The sequence below is a fragment of the Ambystoma mexicanum genome, chromosome 1p (assembly GCF_040938575.1).
Source record: "Ambystoma mexicanum isolate Mex_15411 chromosome 1p, UKY_AmexF1_1, whole genome shotgun sequence".
In the NCBI taxonomy this organism is placed as follows: Eukaryota; Metazoa; Chordata; class Amphibia; order Caudata; family Ambystomatidae; genus Ambystoma; species Ambystoma mexicanum.
Window position 1 is genome coordinate 1,478,898,653 of NC_090921.1, and position 24,131 is coordinate 1,478,922,783.

General features: G+C 48.4%; 1 protein-coding gene across 2 annotated transcripts in view; it reads left to right on the top strand.

Moving 5' to 3' along the window:
• The window catches only part of IQGAP3 (IQ motif containing GTPase activating protein 3), a 1,503,259-nt gene that overhangs the window by 1,216,794 nt on the left and 262,334 nt on the right, over positions 1 to 24,131 (top strand). For both annotated transcript variants that reach the window (XM_069607146.1, XM_069607147.1), the window contains exons 30-31: positions 19,706 to 19,838; positions 19,997 to 20,099. In XM_069607146.1, coding sequence (XP_069463247.1) covers positions 19,706 to 19,838; positions 19,997 to 20,099 — 236 coding nt within the window. The remainder of the gene's footprint in view (positions 1 to 19,705; positions 19,839 to 19,996; positions 20,100 to 24,131) is intronic.

A 24,131-nucleotide genomic window follows, 5' to 3' on the forward strand; every position in this document is an offset into this window, starting at 1 on the left:
GGTGTATATTAATGAATTCCCGGGCCACCTGCGGCGTTGCTGGCCTAATGTTCGCTGTTGGTCGCAACTTGGGCGCGGGGTTGCGCCGCGGGTCCACACTTGCCAGGCGCCCCGGTGCCAGTAGCGGCCACTTGTGTGCTGCCGCCGGGGGTTGATGGGGTCCCTGAAGGCCAGGGGGGGCACTCCCGATTTGTTGTAGCTCTCTGGGTGCTTCAGCGGGCTGCAGTGGTTCCGTGTGTGCAGCCCACCGTTTTATTATGCCCTTCGGCTGCGTGCCGCGCTTGGATGCGGCTTCTGTGTGCTGTTTATGTCGCTCTGGAGGGATTATTCCATGCCGTTCCTTGTCGGCAACGGGGGGGGGCACTCCCTGGTGAAAGCTGGTACCATTTGCTGGGCCCCCTCTCCGTCCGGCCCATCACATGATGTCCCCGTTGTGTCTCCGCGCTCCTCCTCTCTACAACCTCAGGCTGCTGCCGTGCTGCTTCTTCGGCCGGGCTCGCTGCTTGCTGCCTGGTGTCTTCCGCTCGACCGCTGCAGGCGGTCGCGCTTGGGCTGCCTCCTCGCTGCCACTTCAGTGCTCCGGCGTCGCGCTCTGTGCCAGCCTCCTCGCGGCCGGGGTGTGCCAGGCCGCGGGCCCCCTCGACACAGGGCCGTGGTTTGTAGGTGCAGGTACGGAAGCCTCTTGCTTGCTCCTGTTTTCCGGTGGGCTCGCACCAATGCCCTATGGCTCTTCGGGACGTCCTCTGTGCCGGCTTGGAGAACGGGGCACTACGCGGCGTGCCATTCATCTGGTGGCCGCCATTTTCAGCGTTCGTCAGCCTCCGCTCCACTCGGTGTTTCTCAGTCTCTGTGGGTCGCGTCTGTCCCAAATTTCCTGTACAGGCGCCCCGGGTGTTCAGCCGTGGGTAAGTCGAATTTCCCCAGCTTAGGTGGCTCGGAACCGCAGTTTTACAGCTATATCATGGACGCATCCAGCGGAGCTGTCTGGAAAAGCGTCCCACTCACATAGCGGTTAGCAAGGCCCCCCTAACCCCCCGGTGCAAGGTCACTATCTGTTTTATTTTCCTCGACAAACTCTAGTATTTTAATATCTGAATGGATAAAAAGCAATTGTAGAGGAGGAGCCAAGTACCCCTACCTCGACAAACTCTACAATTTTAATATCTGAATGGATAAAAAGCAATTGTAGAGGAGGAGCCAAGTACCCCTACCTCAACCGTTCCGCTCCTTTTACCTGTATGCTGGAAGCCAGAGTATGTGACATACACAGAACAGTTGAACCGACAAAGAGCAGAGTATGGACTCTGACGTACCAGTGAAAGTACCGTTACCTAAGAGAATCTGGGAGGTAAGGTACCCATTGAGAAAACCATACCTACATACAAGAAAATATAATGACCATTTTAATGAAATCCCTGAAGAAGACAAGCAATAAATGTCAAGGACGAATGGTACAGGCTAACCATTGCCGGTACACGTCATGCAGAGCGGAGATGACATACCTAGAAGAGATGCAGAGACCAGAGAATGCAGATATTCTATAAGGCATCAAGAAAGTATCAAGGATAAGTGACATTTGGGATCAAGATGAAGAAAGTTATGCCACGGAAACAGATTAAGATATCAAGTCATTTTACACGTGTACAGATGCATAAGATACGCAAGCAGGCAAAGTAATCTTGAGGCTAGCTTTATAGTGAATAGATTGTGCAAGTGCCAATATAAATATGCTTATGGATAAAAAGGATGGGGGGGGCGTGGCCTGGAGCCAATGGCATGCAGCGGCTGATCCGCTGAGCTCCGGCCGAGACGCAGTTTCCAGATTCCCTACTCCCCCTTCACCGTGTAGAGATCGCTCCGGCTGGCATTACGCGCGATGCGGCAACACGCGGGGGCCCTTGAGTGTACGGAGCACCGCACCACGGCCAAGCTGCAAGTGCCCTGACGGGGGAGCACACAGAAGTATGCGCCGACGCTGCTAGCCCTTGAGCCACTCCCGACTTGAATGCGGCCGCCCTCTTGGAAGCGGGGACAACGTGGGATCAGCGGCTGAGTCAAGTCGATCCGCTGGCTCACCCAAAGGACCAGATCCTGGTCGAGATGGCAGAGGGGACACGGGACGCAGGAGCCTGGCAGACAAGGTGCGTGCAACAGCAAGACACCCGCTAACGGGACCCCTGGTTCCGCCATCCCCTTGTCACCGCCTGCATCCACCTCCTCGGCTGGACCACCTTGGTGTACCGCTCACCTGATTCCCACGGAGGCGCCGGTCTTGGCAGGGTGGTAACTGTATCTCGAAAAGTGAAGTGCAGGACTCGATTGGCTTCCGGGGCTGGGCCTGTTCGCACTGTGTGTCTAACTCGAAGAGTAAGATGTCTGCAGGTGAAAGAATATGGGGTTAATGACCTGGGATTGTCTGGTGTCTCTCTCTCTCTCCCCCTCTCACTTTTCCGTGGAGCCCCAAGGTCAACGTGCTCACCTTAGATAGGTGAATGCTGGACTCTCCATCTGCGTCTGGTGCAGGGTGCCGTTACCAGTTCCTTCACTGGGTTGAAACGTAGGCCTCTTGACTTCAGAGGATTGCTAACCGTCGTTAACTGCACGAACGGTGAGTTTCCGGGCACCTTTAATGTCCTTACAGTCTTTAGGTGCGTGGGCACGTTAGTATGGAATAGGGCTCTGTATAATGTTCTTTTCTAATGGTACCTTTTGTCTTGCAGGGCTCTTGAGGCGGAAGATGGTGGTTTGAAGAGAGCCGGAGTTCGAGCCAGCGCATAGGAATGAAACGCTTGGAAGTGCGTAAGTAAGTGCCTGTTGCCTGCTTTCGAAATGCACTCTGTCTCTTTTCTTTTGCAGGTATGAGTTTGGATGCTGAAGAGACGCTGGAAAACGCCGGAGTATTTGCAGGCGCCTAATTGTGGAGGGCGCGATGGCGCGTGAGTAAATAGCCTGCCTAATGTCTCTCCTTTTCTCTTTCAGGTGCAGGAATGCAGCGTTGAAGAAAACCGGAATTCGAGGGGTGCCGGTAAGTAAATTCCCCACAGGAATAATTATGCTTTTGTCTTCACAGGCTTTTATAATGGCGGAGGAGCAGCGCGAAGAGTTGGTAACTGCCGATGGATCAGGTGAGGAAAGCGCTGCGAGTGAAGGTTGCCATGCTAACCTGTTGTTTCTTTGTCTTTGCAGGTGCTTCTGAAGGCTGGATACAAGAAAGGTAAGCTTTTGTTCTCACAGGTTCAGGATCGGAAGAAAGAAGACTGGAACCGACACGGTGAGCGTTCTGCTGCAGATGCAGAATAACGCGAAGCACGTTGCATCAATCGGGTGTGGTTTAAATAGCCTTGGAGTGATGAGGCGTCTTCCTCCACTGCCTCGCCCAGGTAAGAAAAGAGTTCCTGTTCTAGAAGAGTTCCAGTGTTGTATCCAGGGAGTGGAGCCTGCCCCACCCAGGTAAGAAACTAGTCCCGGCTCGCAGAGGATTCCCATATGGCTGGTAAGTAAGCAGCATGGTCTGCTGCAGGTAAGTCCACCCAAGCATCTTTATACATGTTATGAGCCCGGCGCTTCCAGTGCCGGGACCAGTGATTTTGATGAGCCTGATGCCACCGGCGCCAGGACAAGGTCCAAAAGGTCCCAGTGGCGACCGGCTGGTGCCTAGGATGAAGGTTAGGGGCCTGCTTCCAAGGACGTTGGGCTGGTCCTAGCCCCTTGGAAGCAGTGATCATGACACTTGGGCACCCATTTGGGCCCACATGGAAAGGGGAGACGATTTCCATCCCTCTATCACAACCCATTGCTGAGGCCCACACGCTCCAATACCAATACGCCTGTGGCCGGGGTGCAGGCGCAGTGGGGGCAGTGATAGCGAGAGCCTGGAAAATTTTGTGGTGGCCCGGAGTACTCACAACACTAGCGGCCAGCACACCAGATTACTCCCAACTACAGTCATCGAACTCTCTGGGCACGCTCAACTCGGGACCCTCCCTTCTGGACACATAAGCGAGTGGCCCCCAACTTTTTACCCCAACGGTAACAAAGATCCCGAGCTTCAGTGCAACTGCTACTGTTCTCCCAATATGGCCGCCAAAAACAAAACTAAAGCTGCCACCATGGACTCCTTTGTTTCAACTAGAGCAAAGACCCCCACCCAAACCAAAACTAGCCCCTCCGAAAACACTCGGCCGACTGAGGCGGAGGCCAGTGATAATCACTCTCAAATCCTCTACGCTATTGCCTCATTGAAAACCCATATAGGCTCCAAGATCGACGAGTTTAAGATAGATGTACAACTCATCCGCCAGGATGCTCATAACTTGGCGGAGAGGGTGACGACCATAGAGAATTCAACAGAGGAAACGTCCGGGGCCACCGCAGCCCTACAGTCCGAATTCTCGAACTTGAAAAGGAAGGTCGCATTCCTTGAGGAAAGGGCTGAAGAGGCCGAAGGTAGGGCCAGACGGGTGAATATCAGGATCCTGGGAATCCCAGAGGGGAACGAAGGCTCGAATACCACAACCTACGTCGAAACCCTGCTGATACAAGAGATTGGGGCCGGCAAGCTGTCACAGGGATTCGCGGTCGAAAGGGCCCACAGGTCCCTCCAGAAACGACCACCCCCCGACTCACATCCACGACCAATAATAGCTAAGATACTAAATTTTCAGGACGGGGAAATTATATTGAGACACTCCAGGGAAACCGGTCCTATCGAACGAGGAGACTCCAAGATCTCCATATACCCGGACTACACTCAGACGGTGCAGAGGGAGAGGAATTCATTCGTCCTGATCAAGGCAAGGCTTTGCCAACTGAACTTCAAATATAGGTTGCTCTATCCGTCCCGCCTAAGAGTCATCCATAATGGGCGAGTGGTATTCCTTTACAACCCGGAGGCAGCCAACATGCGGCTAGAAGATAATAACCTTGATGATGGCAAGGACGCTCCACGGAAGGAAGACTGAACCCCAGAGACCTTTCATGGCGCCTGCACGCGGCCATAAAGAGTACACGAAACGCACATTGCCGGACCCCAGAAGGTAATCCATTCAACAGTTTGCCATAGGAAATGGCCCTTGTTCGGCCCCGCCGCCTCGCACCAGCCCTACCCCCAGCGAAAAATCCAATCGGGCAGTTCTTCGTCCGACCCAACTCGCGCCCGATTCCCGGATGGGTTCAGACCGCTCGAGAGCGCCTGAGCACCGCAACAGTTTTGTAGTCGCTGGGCGCACCAGTTTGAGTTATGTTACTAGTTTCGTTAGTTTCACAGTCTGCGTTTCACTAATGCCAGAAAGACAGAAGATGGATACAGGTAATGAACCAAGTGATCGCAAACCAGAGGCTCCCCGCCTGCAGCCCGCTATCCGCTGCCTGATGTCACACCAGGCCAAAGGGATTGTACCTCATGCCAAATCTGGAACACTGAATCAATGGCGTCACATCTCACCGTGATGACGTGGAACGTGAGGGGAATGGGCTCGGACCTCAGAAGAAATCGCATACAATCCTACCTCAGGAGGAAAAAAGTCTCGATTGCAATATTACAAGAGACCCATCTCACGGAGGGCGCCATGTCCAAACTAGCAGACTGATGGGAAGGGACTGTGAGTGGGTCCCCATGCTCCAAATACGTGAGAGGCGTGCTAATATGGGTGAACCCGAGCGTGCCCTTCCAGCTACAGGGGTGTGAATCCGACAAGGCAGGAAGATTTGTGATAATGTGGGGCACCATAGGACAGACCCCGATTTGCCTGGCCAACACATACTTTCCACAGCACGGAATCCCGTCATACCTCAGCGCATTAAGTGCTAATTTGGCACACCATCGAGGCCGAACCTTTATATGGGGTGGAGACTTTAATTGCGTCATTGACACAGCTATAGACAGATCCTCCCTCCTCCCCAACCAAGCAATCCCGCAACTCGCACCCTGACGGAAACACTCGACCAACTTAACCTGGTGGACATCTGAGGGCACAACACCCAGCTGACAGGATCTACTCACATTATTCAGCCCCCCACGGAGTCCACACAAGAATCGATTACTTGTTCATTGACAGGGAACAGGTTCCGCTGGCAATAGCCACAGAGTACTTGGGCAGATCTATCTCTGACAACTCTCCGCTGAGCATGCAATGGCAGCTAAGGGGACCCAAACCCCCGATTCCCTTGTGGAGGATGCCCACCGCGACACTAGATGACCCGGAGTTCAGAGAAGACCTCGCCGACAGATTAGAGGAATATGTCGAAATCAACAAAGGATCAGTGTCCACCTGTAGCACACTGGGAAGCCATGAAGGTGGTTACCAGAGGAAAAATTATATCCAGAGCTGGCGGCATTCGCAGACAGTTAAAGGCGACCCTGGAGGCACATGAAGCAGAGATCAGCTGCTGGAATCCACCTCAGACATCTCTCCAGAGGTCGAGGGGAAACTGAAAGTAGCACGTGAAAAATGTCAGATGTCCTGGGACAGATTGGAGAAATTTGACTTTGCAACATATACCACTAGATCCCACAAAGAGTCAGACAAAGCGGGCAGATTGCTGGCCTGGCTGTGCAGGCGAGAACACCCCAAACACCTGCCTACGGAGATAAGGGACGAAGAAGGAGTATCCCACAAGACGCAAGTGCGGATCAACAAGGCTTTCGCTAAGTTCTACTCAAAACTGTACGCCCATGAAGCCCAGATACCCACGTGGCATTAATAGAAACCCTAGAGGAGATAGGCCTACCCCAAATATCCAGCGAGCAGAGAGACGAACTGGAATTGGAGATCACTGCCGAAGATGTGAGAGAGGCTATCGGGTCGCTCGCCACCAACAAGGCCCCTGGTAGTGACGGCCTTCCGCCGGAATTTTATAAAACATATGAATCTATTCTCACCCCCATCCTGCACGAAGTTTACCAGGAGGCCTACGCAAACGGGATCTTGCCCAACACTTTGAAAGAGACTATAATCATCCCCATGCTAAAGCCGCACAAACCACCCACTGATTGCGACTCCTATCGACCTCGGCCATGCTAAATTATGACAGCAAGATTCTTACCTCAATATTGGCCAGCAGACTTGCTAGAGTGATGGGGTCCATAATTCACAAAGACCAGAACGGATTTGTTCCCGGACGCAACACCACACCTAACCTGAGGAGGCTTCAGCACATCATGGCCGAAACTTACAAATCCGAGGAAGACCTAGTGATATTGTCACTTGACGCCATCAAGGCCTTCGCTCCATCTATTGGGAGTGGCTTGTGGAGGTCTTGAGGAATTTTGGTTTTGGTAAGGGATTCATTAGATGGATCCAGGTACTCTACAATTCTCCAAGGGCCAGGGTCAAGACAGGCAGAACAGTCTCAGAATCCTGGGAAATACAGAGGGGTACGAGACAGGGATGCCCACTCTCGCCCATGCTGTATATACTGGGTCTAGAACCGATCGCCATATACTTCCGGCAACAGTTCTTCGATGCTGGCATTAAGTTGGGCAATGTCTATAATATAATATCATTGTATGCAGATGACGTCCTTCTCTACCTAAGGAACCCCGAGGTCAATGCACCGACAGCACTGGAGGTACTTGATAACTTTGCGAAATACTCTGCAATACAGTTTAGCAGACACAAATCCTCTGCACTCCCTCTAGCCAGATTGCAACACATTCCAGCAAACGATCTCCCGCCTACAGGGATAAAGTGGCAACTAGACAAGTTCCGGTACCTAGGAATCAATGTGGGCCACACTCCGCAGCTCACACATGAGCACAATACTGAAGTTGCAGTCACCAACCTCTGGCGATCTATAAAATTCTGGTCCAAACTCCCACTAGCGATGGTGGGAAGAGCGATGATTGCCAAAATGATAATTCTCCCCCAATTCCTGTACTTCTTTGTGAACATTTCCCACTATGTTCGGCCAAACTTCTTCAAGAAACTAGAGGCTATCATCGGGGACGTTCTGTGGGGCCCCCACAGGCACAGACTGTCACTGGCCACGTTAACTCTGCCACATAAAGAGGGAGGAATAAAACTCCCAGATCTCCAGCTCTACTACCTGGCCGCCGAGCTCAGCCATATCACGAAGAGGTTGTCAGATGAACCATCTGCCGAATTAGGGCTACTGAAGCAAATTTCATAACAACCTAATCCCCAAAGAAACTCTATGGTACCCTCTCCGGCAACCCTTGGACATCCCCCTAATCGTTGAGCTCGGCAGGAAGATATGGGCCAAGACCTGCTACATAAGGAAGGTGAAACACCCATACTCTCCTGACAACCATATAATGGTTGATGTGTGCAAAACGAATGCACAGATCTCCATAGCTATGAGATGGTAAGAAGCCGGCATATACATGTGGGGGGGACATGTTCGGAGAAGGGGGATTCAGGGACTTTGAGTCGCTACAGGACAATGAAGGACTATCCAAGGGCCAATTCTAGGGCTGTACCGAATAGCATATTTAGTATTCGGCCGGATACCGAATAGTTTGTCAACTATTCGGCCGGAGCCGAATAGTGAGCCGAATAGTTTTTTTTTTTAGGCAAACATATTCTAGGGCATACAAAATCAGCATTTCAATGAATAAACTAAGGAGGCATTCTATTGCATGGGTACATATTTATTAATTGGACACATCTCTGTAAGCTTATGAGAAAAGACAAAGAAAAAATACAAAAATGACGGGAAAAGTCCTCACTCTTAGTAAGAGTAACCTGTAAGGGGAAGGTTGTATTTTAGGAAAACAAGCCTTTCAACATTTTCAGCTAAGAGGCTGCTTCTGTGTTCGGAATAAATATCTCCAGCTGAACTGAACACTCTCTCGCTGTCCACACTGGTAGGAGGAGGTGCCAAGTACACACGCGCAACTTTTGCCAACCCTGGAAACCGAACACTGTTCATGTCCCACCACTCCAGCGGGTTTGCAGTTTTAGGGAGCAGCGGCTCTCTCAAAAAGATAGTGAGCTCAGTGTCCAGGGAACTTATGGACTGACTCACACCAGCCGTGGACTGCTCAACAACACTGTCCCAGAATGCCCATATGCCACATGGTGGAACGCTCTTCTTGGGTGGTGGCTCATCCTCTTGTGGGTCAGGGTCTGCAGGTTGCCCCTCAGGAGGGGAGGACTGCTCGCAGAGGGCTAAGGCAGTAGAGTGCATAGAACATTTCACATTGTTGGCCACAACATCATTGCTGAAAAATGTTAATTTGAACCGCGGATCGATGCCTGTTGCCACACAGTAGATAGATATAGCCTCAATGTCTTTGAATCTTGCCTCTACAGCCTTCAATAACTCTGCTTTCACTAGCTTCACACCAGTGTCCCTAACCTCGCCAGAGCTCAGGTAGGCCCTTAAAGCTTTCACAGCAGGAACAACCAAGGAGATGCTTGATGCATGAGAGCAAATCTCCTTTGTGAGCTCTGCAAAGGGTGCCAACAAAGATAAAACATTTTCTGCCAAAAGCCACTGGCAGGCAGAAAGATTTGACACTTTATCGTCCTCCGCACAGTACAAACTTACTGGCCGCCTCTGCCCCACCAGTCGCCCCAGCATCAAAAAGGACGAGTTCCACCGTGTAGATACATCTTGAATCAATTGCAATTCAGGCAGCCCTAGATCTTTTTGCAGTGCGTGCAGGCGGGACGTGGCCGAACTAGAATGTTTGAAGTGGCCTACAAGTTTCCTTGCATGTGCCATCATGTCTGACACAGATCTTTGCACAAAAAGGCCATCATGGATGCAAAGCTGTAGGGTGTGAGCAAAACACCCCACACTAGCTAGGTCTGCTTCTCTGAAGGCCTTGCACATGTTAGCGGCATTATCCCGAAGAATGACGTGCACTTTGGAATGGCTAATTTGCCACCTTTCTAGCATTTCTTGAAATGCTAATCCTATTTTGGCACCAGTATGGCTTCCACCAAAAGCCTCGCACTGCAACAAAACTCCATGCCTTTTCATGTTGCTGGCCAGCCAATGCCCTGTTAGGCTCATAAAAGATTTCACAGTGTTATCAGATGTCCAAATGTCCACAGTAAATGCAATTTTCTCAGCCCTCTGAACCTCTGAAGCAATAAACTGGCTCACTTTCTCATACAGGTCGGGGATGATGCGCGTTGAAAAATATTTACGTGATGGAACCTTGTACCTAGGCTCCAATTTATGGAGTAAACGCACAAAACCAACATCCTCAACAACAGAAAATGGTTGCAAGTCTAGCGCTATCATTTCGCCAATACTGCGATGCACTGCATGTGCGGAAGGGCTGTCCAGAGGCCACGCTTGTTTTTTGTCCAGACAATCTTTAATGGACAGCTGTGACAATGCCCTCTTGCACTTTGCGGGAGACACATTGCTATTGATTCTCCCAACAACTGCCTCTTTTTTCCTTTCATATTGGACATATTCATTGTGATGTTTGGACCGCAGATGGTTGGTCAGTGCTGATTTGCTGCACTGTCTCGAGTTTGCAGATCCACGAGACAAAACTGCAAGGCACACAGAACACACTGCCTTGGAGTTATCGTCCATTTTTATGGTAAAGTAATCCCACACAGGGCTGGTTTTCTCCTTGGTGCTACTCATGCCGACAACGAAGGGGGTTCTGCAGCTCTGAGGGATAGGGTTTCTGCTGGGCACGTCTCCTAGCTGTTGCTTGTGGGCCTTTAGGTAAATCAGAAGCTCGTACTGGTGACAAAGAAATGTAAAGCAAAAGTCAAACTTAATTTTTTGGCGGGGCAGTACTGCATGATGGCTCTGGGCTCTGACGTGGTATCAGGGTTCCCTTTAAAAAAGTTTTTGAAAAAACCTTTTATCAAAAATAATTTAACTATGTAAAAAACCAAAATATGAACGACAAAAACCTCACTTGAAATTGCCAGGAGTTGGTGTCATTATGTACATCCATTGACGGCAGCAAGCATAATATAGCAGTCTTTCATTTAATCAGGCGTATGAGTGTTAACCTCTCACCGCAAGCTTCCCCTGAATAGTAAAACCCCCATAGTACTCACCAGGATTGTGGGCACTAAGCAGGCATCTGCATCAAGGTGGTGTAAGTCCGTCTCAGGGGTGAGCTTCCTTGGTACGTGCTGTGTCTTTTCTGGGCTGTGGTATAACTAAAGTAAAGAAAAGGATGATGTTACTGCTAGACAAGTGTTGCAGGATTAAGAAAATGCACAATTATTCCACTCTTCACATTTTGTCACAAGTCTACAAGAACAAATACATGGCCCAGGACAACTGGATCATAAGATCAAGAAACTATGGCCTAAAAGGAACAAACTATGAGACTCTTTGGGACGCAGAAGTCCCATCACAGCCAGTGGGACTGAGATCCACTCATAAAATATTTCAGACACAGAACTCTATGGAGGGCAAGGCTAAAAGCAACCCTGGGGGCTGCTCCAGCAGGGACATCATGCCACAATGGAGGGGGTGGGGGAACATGGGAGAACATTGCGGGACAACAGTGGGGGTGGGCGGGAACATGGGAGATCATCATGGGACAATTGAGGGGTGGGGGTAAATAGGAGTGCATTGCGGGACAAATGTGGGGGTGGGGGAACATGGGAGAACATTGCGGGACAACAGTGGGGGTGGGGGTAAATGGCAGAACATTGCAGGACAACAGTGGGGGTGGGCGGGAACATGGGAGATCATGTGACAATTGAGGGGTGGGGGTAAATAGGAGTGCATTGCGGGACAAATGTGGGGGTGGGGGAACATGGGAGAACATTGCGGGACAACAGTGGGGGTGGGGGTAAATGGCAGAACATTGCAGGACAACAGTGGGGGTGGGCGGGAACATGGGAGATCATGTGACAATTGAGGGGTGGGGGTCAATGGGAGTACATTGCTGGACAACTGTCGGGGTGGGGGGAACATTGGAGAACATTGCGGGTCGGGGGGCACATATCCCCAGCTACCGGCTTTGGCCCGGTGGCCCGACAAACACAACATTATTGCGGTGAGGCCGCGGGGGTTCCCTGTGGCCCCGCGGACTCACCGTGCTCAAGGGGTGAGGGGGGCACATTTCACAGCGAGGCCGCCGGGGTCGGCAAAGTGCCCCGGCGGCCTCATAACTCTGGGGGGGCCGCTCATGTAGGAGCGGCCCCCCAATGCAAAATAAACGTCGGGCCACCGGCTTTGCACCGGTGGCCCGACAAACACAACATTATTGCGGTGAGGCCGCGGGGGTTCCCTGAGGCCCCGCGGCCTCACCGTGGTGAGGGGGATGGGGGGGCACATTGGAAATCGAGGCCGCCGGGGTCGGCAAAGTGCCCCGGCGGCCTCATGAGTCTGGGGGGGCCGCTCCTGTAGGAGCGGCCCCCCAATGCAAAATAAACGTCGGGCCACCGGCTTTGCACCGGTGGCCCGACAAACACAACATTATTGCGGTGAGGCCGCGGGGGTTCCCTGAGGCCCCGCGGCCTCACCGTGGTGAGGGGGATGGGGGGGCACATTGGAAATCGAGGCCGCCGGGGTCGGCAAAGTGCCCCGGCGGCCTCATGAGTCTGGGGGGGCCGCTCCTGTAGGAGCGGCCCCCCAATGCAAAATAAATGTTGGGCCACCGGCTTTGCACCGGTGGCCCGACCAGCATACATGCAATTACTGCGGTGAGACCGCGGGGGTGCAGGGCACCCCCGCGGCCTCACCGTGATGAGGGGGTATGGGGGGGGTCACTTACCTGGTGATTTCTCTGGGTCCGGGTGCTGGCATCTGCTGGAATCCGTCTGTTGGCATAGGAAGCAAGGGAAGGGAAGAACTGTTCCCTTCCCTCGCTTCCTATTTCAACACGTTAGGCTGGTTCCTCTGTGGTCAGACTGCAGAAGCCAATAGGCAAACAGCTTGTTTGGCTTCTGCAGCCTGAACACTGTCAAACATTCTATGATTGGCTGTCATCTCCCAAACAGGGAGAGGGCAGCTAATCATAGAAAGTGGACTTCGGCTTCGAGTCCCTAAACAGAAACTATTCTGCCGAAGCCGGATAGCTGTATTTCAGCCGAACTTCGGCAGAATAGGGACTCGAAGCCGAAGTTCGGTACAGCCCTAGCCAATTCCTCTGGTACCATAGGCTCAAACAGGCCGCCAAGAAGCAGTGGAACAGCTGGCCAGAGGAACCCACCCCGGATCCGGTGCTGCAGGAACTGCACAACCTCTTGGATGGATGGAGACCAATCTCCAGGCTTTACAACGAGCTCATCGATGAACCTAATCCCAAAGGAATGGCACTGAAGGAGAGATGGGAAGCAGATCTTGAAACACCACTCACCGATAAGGAATGGGAGAGAGCATTAATATACCCCAAGAAAGTGTCGAGAAACTCCAGATTTGGTCAAATACAACTGAACGTCCTTTACCGGACATACATGACTCCTCAAAGGGTTGCTTCATTCAACGAGAAGGTCTCGCCGGTGTGCCCATGGTGCGGGAACGACAAGGCGGACATGATCCACATGTTCTGGACCTGTACTAGGGCTCAAACATATTGTGAAGTTGATGGACATTTCATGTATATTAGTTAACAGAACCATAGCAATGGCCTGGAAGACACCTGCAGGCAAAAAAAAAGAGGTGATGGCTGGAAGGTTTAGACTGAATCTTAACCACTGGCATTGCTCGGGGCAACCCTCCAGACCATCGTTCTTCGCCTGCCAAGCCATTACAGAAGGGGAAAGACCATATGCAAATCAGGCTTGGCCCCACCCCAAAAGGGGAAGTCCAGCCCGAACTGCAGGCCCAGGCACGAACGGTGGTTAAACGAAATGGCGAGATGGACGGCTGCCGAAACCAGGGCCTGGCAGGAAGGAACCATATCCAGTGGGGATGTCGCAAGTGGCACTCTGGACTCCTGGAAGGCCCTTTTGAGAGACATGCGCTTCAACGCAGACCATAAGCCTCCCTGAGAACCCATAACGCTCTGCAGTAACAGATCTCTTGCACCATCACAGAGTCGATGCCCCCTGAAACTGTTTCCCCTCACTTCCCGAGTAACCAGTATTTTGTTTTTCACACGCCATCCCGGACTCTAAACGCATCACCACACAAAGACTGTTGTTTATGTTGTTCTTTCTTTTTTGTTTTAGTTTGTAAGTTTGTATTCTTTTATTTTTGCCCCAAAACCAATAAAATACTTTTAAAAAAAATGGATTAAAAAGGATGGGTGTTTTCACTATGGAATATAGCAGTGCTGGACAGTAGCAAGAAGGCCTCATTTCTCATGTGTCGCAGTTAAAAAGCAAATTGAATCACAAAGTGAATCTCAGCAGACGAACCAAGAAGCCAAGGTCTTATCAAACTGGAGTGAACTAACATTGGATACAAAATCGTGTGAAAGAACAAAACTGTTTAGAAGGCATGAACATAACAAGGAAGACGTCGGAGGTTTATTAAAAAATAGTATTAAATACACAAAAAGGCCCAATTCCATGGTCTCCAGTCACAGAAGCATGACTTTGGATGAACAAAATGATCACACCCACACACGAAGGCAGACCGTGCTTCTCACTCCCTAAATTTCTCAGAGCTAAGAACACTGCCAAGGCCGAGCTTCAAAGGCCTAATTGACAGTAGACCAGTGAGGTGATGATTGATATGCTAATTGGCTGGAAGCTAATGTTAAAGCGACCTCGTCAGCACCTGGGTGGCCAGCCTGCATGCTGCTAGACGTAGGTGGAAAAGTACTGACGGAGATTAGAGTGCCAACCAATTGGAGAGGACCGTGTAATTAGGGGTCCTATGGTTGTGTAAACCAATGGGATGTTGTGTGTTTAGTGACGTTCATAGTGGTCATTTTTAGGCAAGGGCTTAGTTGCCCCACCTGATGTTAAGTAACCAATCACATAGTCACACATTTTTAGACTAGTATGGATTGTAGACTTAGATGTTCGCTCAGAGCCAGTCATCCATGCACGTAGGTTTTTGTAGTTTGCCACGTAGAATGACGTTGGTTCCTAGGTAGGTTAACGTCATTGATGATGAGTATTCCTTATAAGATCTCTGTTTTTACTAAGAATGTTTGAGTAAGAGGATCGAGCGAGTTCGTTGATGTTAGTTATGCTCCCAGTTTTAGATACTTGATATTAAAACACTCTTCCTTTTGCCAACTTCCTGAATCGTCTCCATTATTGATGTATGAGTAAAGTCTGCATCCCCATCCTTCTCCAGGGTAATTGCTACTCATCAAAGAGGCTGGGGTATATCCAGTTCACAATAAGGGAATATGTTGAAATAATCTCATTACGTTGGAGCGGTTTAATATCGGGCCATCTTTCACTTTAAGTAGACGCTCCAATCCCAAAATATTTGCCACTTGAATTCCGCTACCGATCTTCTATTGATTTTGTCTTTTATTGTCTCTCACAAACTTTAAAGAATCAAGATTTTTTTTTAAATACTGCCAGTTTCAAAAAACGGTTGCTTTTTCTTATCACACAGGGCTTTCAAGGATTGATAATTCGCATGAGCCAACCATTATATGTTAGCTGCAAGCCTTTTCTCTACCAGAGTCAAAAATTGAGTTTTGCCATTCTGTACACCCCCTAGCTTAATACCATCGGCAGTCTGGAAGTTAGCTGACTGGCATGTCGACCAAGCTCCCTTCTGAATGTCGTTCACCACTTTTACAGGTTCAAAATCCAACGAGGTTGATGTTGACAAGTTATTTAACACTTTATCCATATCCTCTGCTTCCGGGTCACCCTTATGGATCGTATAGGCTGATAAATTCACCAATCTTAGTCTTCAGAAGTAAGATGGCCATCTGATCGGGCAAACGGTAAACATAAGCAATCCCAACTCTTTTGGGCCGCCTCCTCCTGCTCATGGCCCGGCAGCTGGCACATTTTATTATTCGATATCTGATCGCTGGGCGGTAGCGGAATTGATAGATTTTGCAAAAAGGGCCTGGCACTGTTTGATTTCCTATTTTTCTGAAGAGGATAGTTTTTAGTTTGGGCCACCTGTTTTGAGCCTTCGTTACAAAGTTTACACTTCTTTGTTTTCTGAAATATCAGAAAAGAGGAATCCACCAAACAGGTGTTTTCTACAATTTCCGACAATATTGCCAGGGCCACTTCCAATTGAGGAGCTGAATTCTTTCATTCTCAATATCCAAAGGTTTTGCCATTATAGTAACTAAAGATGGAACTTGAGGGTTTATCCCACCATCTCTACAAATCGAAGGCCCCAATATTTCATCTGCAGAGGTTTCCTTCACTGGAGTTTAACTCAGATCCCTTCCCACCAATTTAGATATAGTATCCTCCGGTAGTGTAGAGGACAGCCTTCCTTTCTGGCTCTGGATTGTTGACTTCACATGTAAGATCTCCAGCAAGGATCCTAATAGTCGTTTCTTATCCACCCGTTCCAAATCAAGAGCTTCTTGCAACCTCTGTTGTAACAATTTCAAACATTCGGCCTTACGGTCCACTCTGGATTGGATGGAGGTGACAAAGCATTCAATATACGTCGATTTGGATTGTACCATTGCCATCAGCATTGCATGATCTTTCATGTTATCATCTATGGATTCATAGCTTCAGGAAAGGGTGACAATGGAAAATTTAGTGCTGACATCATGCTACGTTGTGATTTGAAGGCTGTTGAATTTAAAGTGTGCAACGGCCCTCTCGTCATTTTAGAAAATACCGAATCCTACAAGGAGTGGTAGAAGATGATGACAAAAGAGTTTGGCAATCTATTGGAGCTGGTTCTGGGTTGGTTGAAAACAAGATGAACCTTTGATGAGGTAGTCCTGTTGGGCCCAATTCATTAAGAATATCAATTGAGCGTGTTTCAGTGGGTATATTTTGAAAGGGCAATACAGAAGACACTTGAGGAGTCTGTCTTTTGCTGAAGTCCTAATTCATTCTGAGGCTCCACCTTGGATGCCTTTTTGTAGCGATTTATATTTTTGCTCCAATTTCTTTTTAATAAAGACAATGTCTCTTGTTAATCTAGCAGCAAGTGGAGATAGGCAAGCTCTTTATTTACCTGGTGGTCTCCCCCCCCCGTCCCCCGCAAAAACAGGTTGGTTAAGGGTGCAGCAGACTATCATCCAAAATTGTACATTTCTGGATCCTCCTTCCTATGATCCTCGGCTAATGCTGTATCCCCTACAACTACCTGTGCTATAGCTGGTTCGAGGTTGTCGGTAGTTGCTGCCACCCCCAGACTAACACTCACCGCCCTCGGTTCACATCGGGGACCTTGGCTACTCCTTGCCCCAAGTAAACATCCTTATTGCATCCCCCAGTCGATTTGGGGCTATCCACCTCAATCGACCTGCGTCCTCTAGTCTATAGGGAAGACCAGCCCCGTAGAGTCACTACTTCCAAAATGTCAGCATCCTGATCAAACAAACTGTTTTGCAGGTCTCCGCACACTTCTACCACACAAAGGAAACATTCAACTTCACTCTGCCTGGGTCCCTTATCGGGTCAGGGCATCTGCGTTGGTTATCCGGGTGCTAGAGTTGCCTATGTAGGTTCCTTGCTCCCCTATTGCCTGTAGGTTCTGTTATGCTTTGGGAATTTTGGTAAGATCTGGAAACTGAGTGTGGGCGGCAGCCATCAGAACAACAAATTACTTAACTTTGGTGATGTTCTTTCTTATGGATTAGTCCTGTCTCCCACAGATTCCTCATCCCCCTACCAATTCATATTCAGTGCTCGTAATGCTCGTAACCTTTAGCAGTTATGTGCCTTCTTAGCCTCATAATTGGCCCTCGCCACTGGCTAGTGAAAATGTACTTAGTGAGTAACAAATGATGGGCTGCATGTATATGAAGAATTGAGGTTGCCGAGTAACTTTTAATGCCCGGTTAGTAGCTTGCAGTTTAAAATGTTTACCCCTGCTGGAGAATGTCTAAAATGCATTCTCTGGTGTAGGAATGAATAACCCATCAGAATGAATATTTCCAAAGGTAAGCAATTTGTTGTTCTAACCGAAGGTGTTGACTAAAGGCAGTCTAGATCTCCTGAAAACTGTATAAATCTCCCCCAAAAAAATGTTTTCAGTCTTTTGCAGAGGCGCAAATTACATTGTTAGACCTATGCTGCACCTTCCCAAACATTTCAGAATCTCCATATCATTTCTCAAATCTGCAGAGTATTTAATGTCTGTGCTCATAAGCAATCTCCATTTTCTGCAGAAAAATATGATCTGCCTGTTTGGACTCTGTTGTTGCCCCTTCTTTGAGAGAGCGAGATCAGAAGCAGGAACATGGTCTCTGGCATGCTCGTGGAACAGTTACCCTCCACGTAGTACCATTGGATATGGCCTCCATCCATCCCTCTGGCATAGTGAACCCTGCCTGCCAATGTCTCATGCAAGTTTGTATTCATCCATCTAGCGGTTCTTGTTCTTCTTTGCCCTCCCTGGGCGAATCTTCAGAAAACCTGTTTAAAATATTCAGAATTGGCTGTGATTTCTTTTTGGTAGCGTTCATGCAGTCCACCCGCCAGTGTCGAAACAAACAGTTCTGAAATCGTTGTTCTTATGGTCCAAAGTCAGTCAGATTATGGATAAATTTGCCTGGTACTTCCTTCTGGTTCATGGATTCAGCAGCCAAAATCCATTTAATATTTTTACAATGTTGTTGAACGGCTCAGATTCCATATAACTGCATTTCCCACTTCCTCTCCCCACTCGGAGCACACTCAGGCTCTTTCAAATCGGTTTGCAGCATAGGATCCACAAATTTCACTCCAGTATCTATCATTCCAAGATGGTAGCTGGACACATTTCTTTTAAGTCTGGCTTTAATCTTGTATTTGTATTGAGTTTGCAATTCTAACTGGCAAGATCTTTGTCTTTGGTTTTTATCTTTTTAACGTTGAATCGAAACATGAAAACCAAGTTGAGTTTCCTTGTGGGCCTATATGCGTATTCGTTTAAAAATTCAGTGTGTATCTGCCGAGCAGGTATTGTGCCATGTGAGAGTAAATATTTTCTATCAGCGTTTATATGGGGCATTGAAGTTTCCCTATTCCGTATAACTCTTGTTCACCCCACACAAAACGTCTGTAAACGCATTCAAATATTCAGAGTAGTTTTATTTGATATACTTTTGGGAGATTCCATTCTTGAAAAGTATCTTGTGCATGTAGTCACCTCTGTAATATTATACAAAGGAGCAATATTCCCCAGAGGAAGAAAAATGCTACACAAAATGCCAAGTGCATGATCTGCAACAGCAAATGTTGTGTCGTTATTTTTGTTGAAACATTGAATTATAGCTGGTTAGCTATCAACTTGGATCTGTATTCCTCTGAAGGATTCCGACTGACCTCTGATGGACAATGAGAATGAATCTAAAGTTTTATTATCATTTGGAATTCCAAGGTGGGATACAATTTGTGGTTGACAACTAGCCATCTATGATTTTTTGCTGCTTCCTTTTTCTTCCCCCTTTTCCCATGCATCAACATTACAGGGGTTGGAGAGAGGGAGGCATGAGGGAACTATTTACAATATTCCCCTGACCCCATAGCATCCCAGAAAGAAGAGGGGGGAAAATACCTACCACAGAAAATACTGTATCCATTTGCTCTCATGTCAGCATTTAATTATGAAATCCAGAATTCCAGAATTCTCTGCTCTTTTTAAAGTGGAACTGTGAGTGAACAATGGCATGATTTTATGGGAGAAAGTAATTTAATGTGGACATCCTACAGTCTGTTACTGATGTTTTTGTGTTTTTTTCTTCTAGGAGATTTATCTGTGCTGCTTGTTCTGTTTCTGAACCAGAAGATCGATTCAATGTTGATGAGTATTCTGAAATGTTAAACGTCATCAAGCCAGTCATCTACATGACCGTTCTGGAGCTTATTAATACTCACAAGGTACATGTTTTGGTCATAGACTGCCATGTCACTGACTCACATTATACAGTGTGCTTTATGCAACAAAAGTATCCCATGTCTGTCCGTGGGTTCTTTGAGGTGACATATGGTGCTCAGTTTGCTGAATTAGCCACTAACTATTCTCTTTACTTCCTAAGGTATTGTTAGAGCACCAGGATTCCATTGCGCCAGACCATCATGACCCATTGCATGAGCTGCTAGAAGATTTGGGCGAGTTGCCTTCGGTTGAATCTCTAATGGGTAAAGAAAGGGCAACATATTCAAGCATGTCTGTCTGTTGCTGTTTAACTTTCTCAGATTTCTCTCTGAAATATCGTAATCCGTTTAGAGCCAAGGGTGCAATTTCTCTTTGGTAATATCCATTCACTACAGCAAAATACTGTATCGGCGACCGATTGCGAAGGGTACTAGAATCCTACACTTTAATGGTTTTATACAATTCCCATATATAACTACCTTCATTATTTATTTCCAAGCTTCTGAAATGTTCAAAAATCTGAATTCAATGTTTGCAGGTGTGCTTTGACATTTTTGAAAGGCAGACACTTGCTACCCTTTTCCGTTTATTGTGTTGAAGCCCAAAAAATGTTGTGGCAACAGGGCTTTGGAACTCGGTCTCACAATGACCACCATATGCTGAAATATACACAATTTAAAACATATGTTCACTTGGTTTATTTCTATTCTATACATTTTGCAACTGTTGCATCCATAATACTTGAAAATTGTATGACTCGATCACCTAATATTGTTTGTGGAAATACTGGCCAGTATGTTTTCACTTTTATTTCTTTTGTAGTCTGTTGCGGAATGAAAAGCATTCCTACTAACATCTGATTTCTAATGGATTGTGTCCTCCAAGGATTCCTCATCTTAGATATATTCTCCTGCTTAGCAGCACTTACTTTTTCCCAGCAGGGGGTGTCATGAGACCTGGCGTCAAGGTTCCTCGAGTCGTCTGCTTTGACACTGGATGAGACGTCGACATTGGTAGCGTGTACAGTGCCCCGTGACCTCAGTTCCTTCTTTCTTCATGCCCAGCACGCTACTCGGGAACACGTTAATTCGCCTCTGAGATATATTCGGACCCAAATAAAAACAAAAAAATCTTGTGCCTTCAAACCTTGATCTACTAAGTGATTGGGGCACTAAAACATTGCTTGCTGATCCCCGCAGAATTTGTTTGTGGTTCCTCGGTACCGATTACTGTTGGCATGCAGGTGCAACGTCCAAATAAGGTACAGGCTGTGCAAGTTCTATTAGCATAGAGAGCTGGTTCTTTCAGTGTCAGGATTTATTGGCATTTGTTTAGCATTTCTGTCCATGTGTGAATTGCACTTAGTTTTGACACATTTGCAAAGAGCATTATCCACAGCAAAACATTCTGGCAATTATATTTAGAGTTTAGGCCCATGCAGCTTCAAGGGTTTCTTATCCACCATCATTGAATTAGGATGTGCCTTGTTTTCAGATAAGAGATAGAATGTGTTGTTTTTGTAGTTGGGGAAAGTTTGTTGCCAAGCAGTGCAAGCATTAAGTAGGAAAGACATAGATTTTTACTAGCAAGAGGTCCATCTGCCCCATTAACCAGAGTCCTGCCATTTTGAACTAGGCCCTGTTAAAGTCTGTGACTTACTGCCTTCAGGGCTCTAGGTCACATTTCTGAGCTGTAAACGGATATGGGGGCGCGACAGGGGTGCTCTGTTTTTCAGTTCTACGAAGCTGACTAACCCTCCTGGATGTATTTGCCATTGTAATCCAGTTTTTCTTGCAAATCGTGTACTCCTTATTGATTCTTTGGATTGTTTTTTTATCGATCAGATTTTGGGCCTACTGTACACTACTTTGTTGCGGAATTTCATCTCATGTCAAGACAGGACGCCAAAAACCCTAAAGGGGAGAGAGCCTCCAAATTGACCCTGTGTCGTTCCACTTCAAGGTCGCCAAGTACGACAGTCAAGACGCAAACCCGACTAAGGCAAATGCCCTGTGACAGAAAAATCGATGCAGAGGAAACAGTCGAAGAAGCACCGTAAGAGACCTCACTCAAGGAGTGACTCCCATCATGTCTTCTTCCTCATCAAAGAAGAAGAGAAGTAGTAGTAGGAGGAGGTACTTATCCGCAGACTTGTCTGTAGTTAAACTGGTAAACTTCCCTTCAATGCATTGCTTTTCTCCCACAGATTCCTCATCATGATAGATATCCATCATCCAGCTCTGCTGTTCGTAAAGTTTTTCGACAGGGGGGGGGCATAGTGGACCTCGACTCGGCCGTTGATCCAGCTTGTCCGGCTCTCGATCGTCGGCTGCAGAAGTGGAGGCATTGTGAATATATAGCATGTCACTACGCCCCATGCTTCAGTTCCTTTTTTCTGCGCGCTTGCACGCTGCATCGGGAACGTGTCTCAAGTTTACTCTGTTCTTTTCGTACTATTGTATATTTTACATATTTTCACAAAACCCTGGCGCAATGTCGTCTCACCGGGTTTTGGCTTCAAGCGATGCCGCAATTACGAGGCCAAAATGTCCATGACCGACCCCCATGACTTCTGCCTATGCAGTCTAGGTGTTAGTCATAACACGGAGAACTGCGCGTCATGCACAAAGATGCAGCTGAAATCCCTAGACGAGAGCGCTGGGAAACTGGCCTTGAGCCGACCAGTTCCCAAATCTCTGGCTCGGCCGGTCCCCGTAGGCCGACACTGAGGAGCCCCCCTCCCAACAAGGGGAAGGAACAACATTGTAAGAAGACCAAGAAACAGTCCCATTCCAGGAGCCATTCCTCGTCTTCCTTGCGGAAAAAGAAGCAGCACCACCGCCATCGACGCAAGTCCAGCTCGGTGGGGCCGACCACTCGGGAAGAGTTTTAAGACTTGAATGTTAGAAATGTTTAAGTTGCAAGCTACTGTAGGTGCGGCTTTGGCCCCTGACCACCATGCTTTGCCGGCTCTCGTGCTCTCGACCCCAAGCAAGCCATTCCGTCGACATTGTCGCCGTAGAAAATGTCTTCGGGTGTTCCTGCCAGGCATAAGTCACCGGAGGGCCGTAAGGCTGAGGCCCCTGACGTCCATCGGTTGTCAGTGTGTCCCTTTGTACCCAGAGAACCTTTGGCATCGAAACCTATTCTGAAGCCCTCTGCGCCGATAGTTGGCGATGGTTCATTTGTGCCGCTGTCGAGATTGGCTTTCTTTGATTCCATGAATTCCATATTTGGCAACGATGACCCAGAGGACTCGGTCGACCCCGTTTAGACAGAAGCCAGTGGCATAGATTTTTTTCTTTTGGTCTAGGCCGATATATTGGCTCTAGCTCAGGGTCTACATGACGCCAGTGGTATGGATACCTCCCCAGGCCTGGAATTACAGCAAAGCCAGCCCCATGCCTATGTTGAAGGCGTTCACTACCACCCGTCTGTCTTACTGACATTTTGGACGAGAGTCCTACAGTTGAGGACAATATGCCTTTCAACCCATCCATTGCGGACCGCTTCGCCTCCTTATGGCAGCACCCTTGTACCATTCTCCCTGTGAATGCCAATTTTACAGGGAAGTATGTGCCGGTTAGAGGAGGCCCTTCTTTCCTCACCACACACCCTTCCCCAGAAGGGTTGGTTGTACAAGCTGCTACTATTCCCACCAGACCTGCAGCATCTACCTCTAATCTGCCTACGGACAGAGAAGGGAAATAATCTCTCATTGTCGAGAAAGGTGTTCACCTCCGGTAGCGTGGCGCTCAAAGCCACTAACGTGGTTTCGCCAAATACTAGTTTGGTTTATGGAAGGCAGTGGAACATGCTGCTGAATATGTCCCGGAGGGTGCCATGCATGACGGATTTTTACAGTTGGTGGAGAATGGGAAGGGTGTAGCAAAGCAGTTGTTGCAAACGGGCCTGGACGTAGCAGATTGTGTTGGCAGATCAATGGGTTCAGCAGTCAGAATGAGACGTCAAGCCTATCTTAAAAAGTCTGGATTCTCTCCAAATGTACAAAACAGGCTGCTGGACATGCCCTTTGAAGGTGGCATGCTTTTTGGGCAGAAAGCATACAAATCCTTGGAGGAATTCAAGGAGTCGAAATTGGCTGCTAAAAATTTGGGCCTAGCAGCGCAGCTGGCCAAACCTGCCTTCAGCTTCGTCTCCAGGTACAGAAGCTATAGACTTGGTGCCCTATGGCAGGAATGCACAGCTCCTGCAAGCCAGGCATGGGCAGAGGCGCTTCTCGCATCCCAGAGTGGCCTCTAGAGGCCAACAAGCAGCAGCAGCAGCATTGTCAC